The following is a 1,450-nucleotide window of genomic DNA, read 5'->3' as shown; positions in this document are numbered from 1 at the left end:
AGAAAGGTCAGCTTCATTTCTTCAATGAGTGGTTCAGAAAAGGTTCAATCTTCATTCCTCACTTGAGTTAATGTGTTGATGGGAGCAGAGGTCACCAGCTGGCCAGAGGGACATAAATACTCCCCACGAAGCACCTTACATCCAGAGCATCCTCACCAACACAACTCCCCACGCACCCACATCCACTCGTTCATCGTACGCTCGTTTAAACATGCTCCTCTCTCTCGTTCTCATTTTCCCTGCCGCTACCCTGGCGTCTTGGCTCCCCATCAGACCAAGACAAGCGTCAACTCCTGATGATTGCACGCTCACGAGCACCCTCCCCCCTGTGACCCGGACCAGTATTTACCCTGCGTCGACTATTGCCGACTCGGGACAGGGTCAAGCCACTGGCGGAGGATCCCTTATTTACACCACTGCCTTGCCAACACTCGGTCCGAGCGGCCCCGGTCTACACACCTACACCATCACTGCGCCCTGCCCTTCGGCAGAGTGCCAGCCACCCGCCGCCACTGAATGCCCTCCCGGGTTCACTACAGCTGTCGTGGTCTGCCATGTTTGCGGAGAGAGCCCGGTAACTACGGTTTTGACTCTCCCTGAGATGGCCACGGCATCGCCCAACAGGGATGACTCCACGGATGGTTCCGGGCATGGCTCCGCTAGTGGAGTAAACGGTTACCCGGCATGTAAAGGCGGCTCTTGCGTCCTTGGCTCAGCTCCTACCGTCTCCGGGTTTGTCAAGACTACTCGCCCGACATCGTTGGATCATGCTAGACCAACCGGCCCTCCAGCTGTCCCTGAGGCTCCTGGATCCAACGACGCCGGAGCTTCTCTTCCGTTTCCGCAGAGCCCCTCTTCGCCCGAAGCTCTTCATCCCCAGGATCACCCTCAGGATGATCGCCAGGGCACTCCCGGAGCTGCAGACATCCCTAAACACCAGCCAACCCCTGGATCTCCCAAGTCCCCTAGTGCGCCACCATCAGCGGGCTCCGGATCGTCCCCGGGGTCCCCTGAAACTGTCGAAAAGCCAGCCACAGTTGAAAACCCGGATGCTGGATTCCCAAACAGTCCTGAGAAACCCGATTCCCATGCTCCCGAGGTCCCAGAATTGTCGGACTCCGAGTCTTCCGCCTCGTCTTTGTCACCCTCAACACTCCCTGAGTCCTCGGCCACTGGTCAACACCCCGAGAACCCTAAGCTGCCGGAGTCCCCCAAGTCGCCTACTTCCCCTACCGTACCCAACGCCCAGCACCCGGCGACGGACTCCCAGGATGGTACCGTTGGAGGAGGAGCGGCACCAGAAGTTGTCTCTTCTCCTGAAGCCACACCAGCCGCCCCAACAACTGTTCTTGTTACAGGGTCTGCCCCTGGAAGCAGGGTGACCAAGACCGCTATCCTCGGGGCCCTCACGATTACTTTCCTCTTCTGGCTCCCTCTTTATGCCCACTAA

At 58.5% G+C, this 1,450-nt stretch overlaps 1 protein-coding gene across 1 annotated transcript; it reads left to right on the top strand.

The window, feature by feature from the left end:
- Window positions 1-211: 211 nt before the first annotated feature.
- Window positions 212-1,450, top strand: NCS57_00456700 (uncharacterized protein; the record flags this gene model as incomplete). The annotated part of the gene is made up of 1 exon (XM_053054524.1): window positions 212-1,450. One exon carries the CDS (start codon window positions 212-214, stop codon window positions 1,448-1,450), a length of 1,239 nt encoding a protein of 412 aa, XP_052916684.1.

This window comes from Fusarium keratoplasticum, chromosome 3, assembly GCF_025433545.1.
Source record: "Fusarium keratoplasticum isolate Fu6.1 chromosome 3, whole genome shotgun sequence".
NCBI classification, from domain to species: Eukaryota; Fungi; Ascomycota; class Sordariomycetes; order Hypocreales; family Nectriaceae; genus Fusarium; species Fusarium keratoplasticum.
This window is presented reverse-complemented; position numbering and strand designations above follow the sequence as displayed.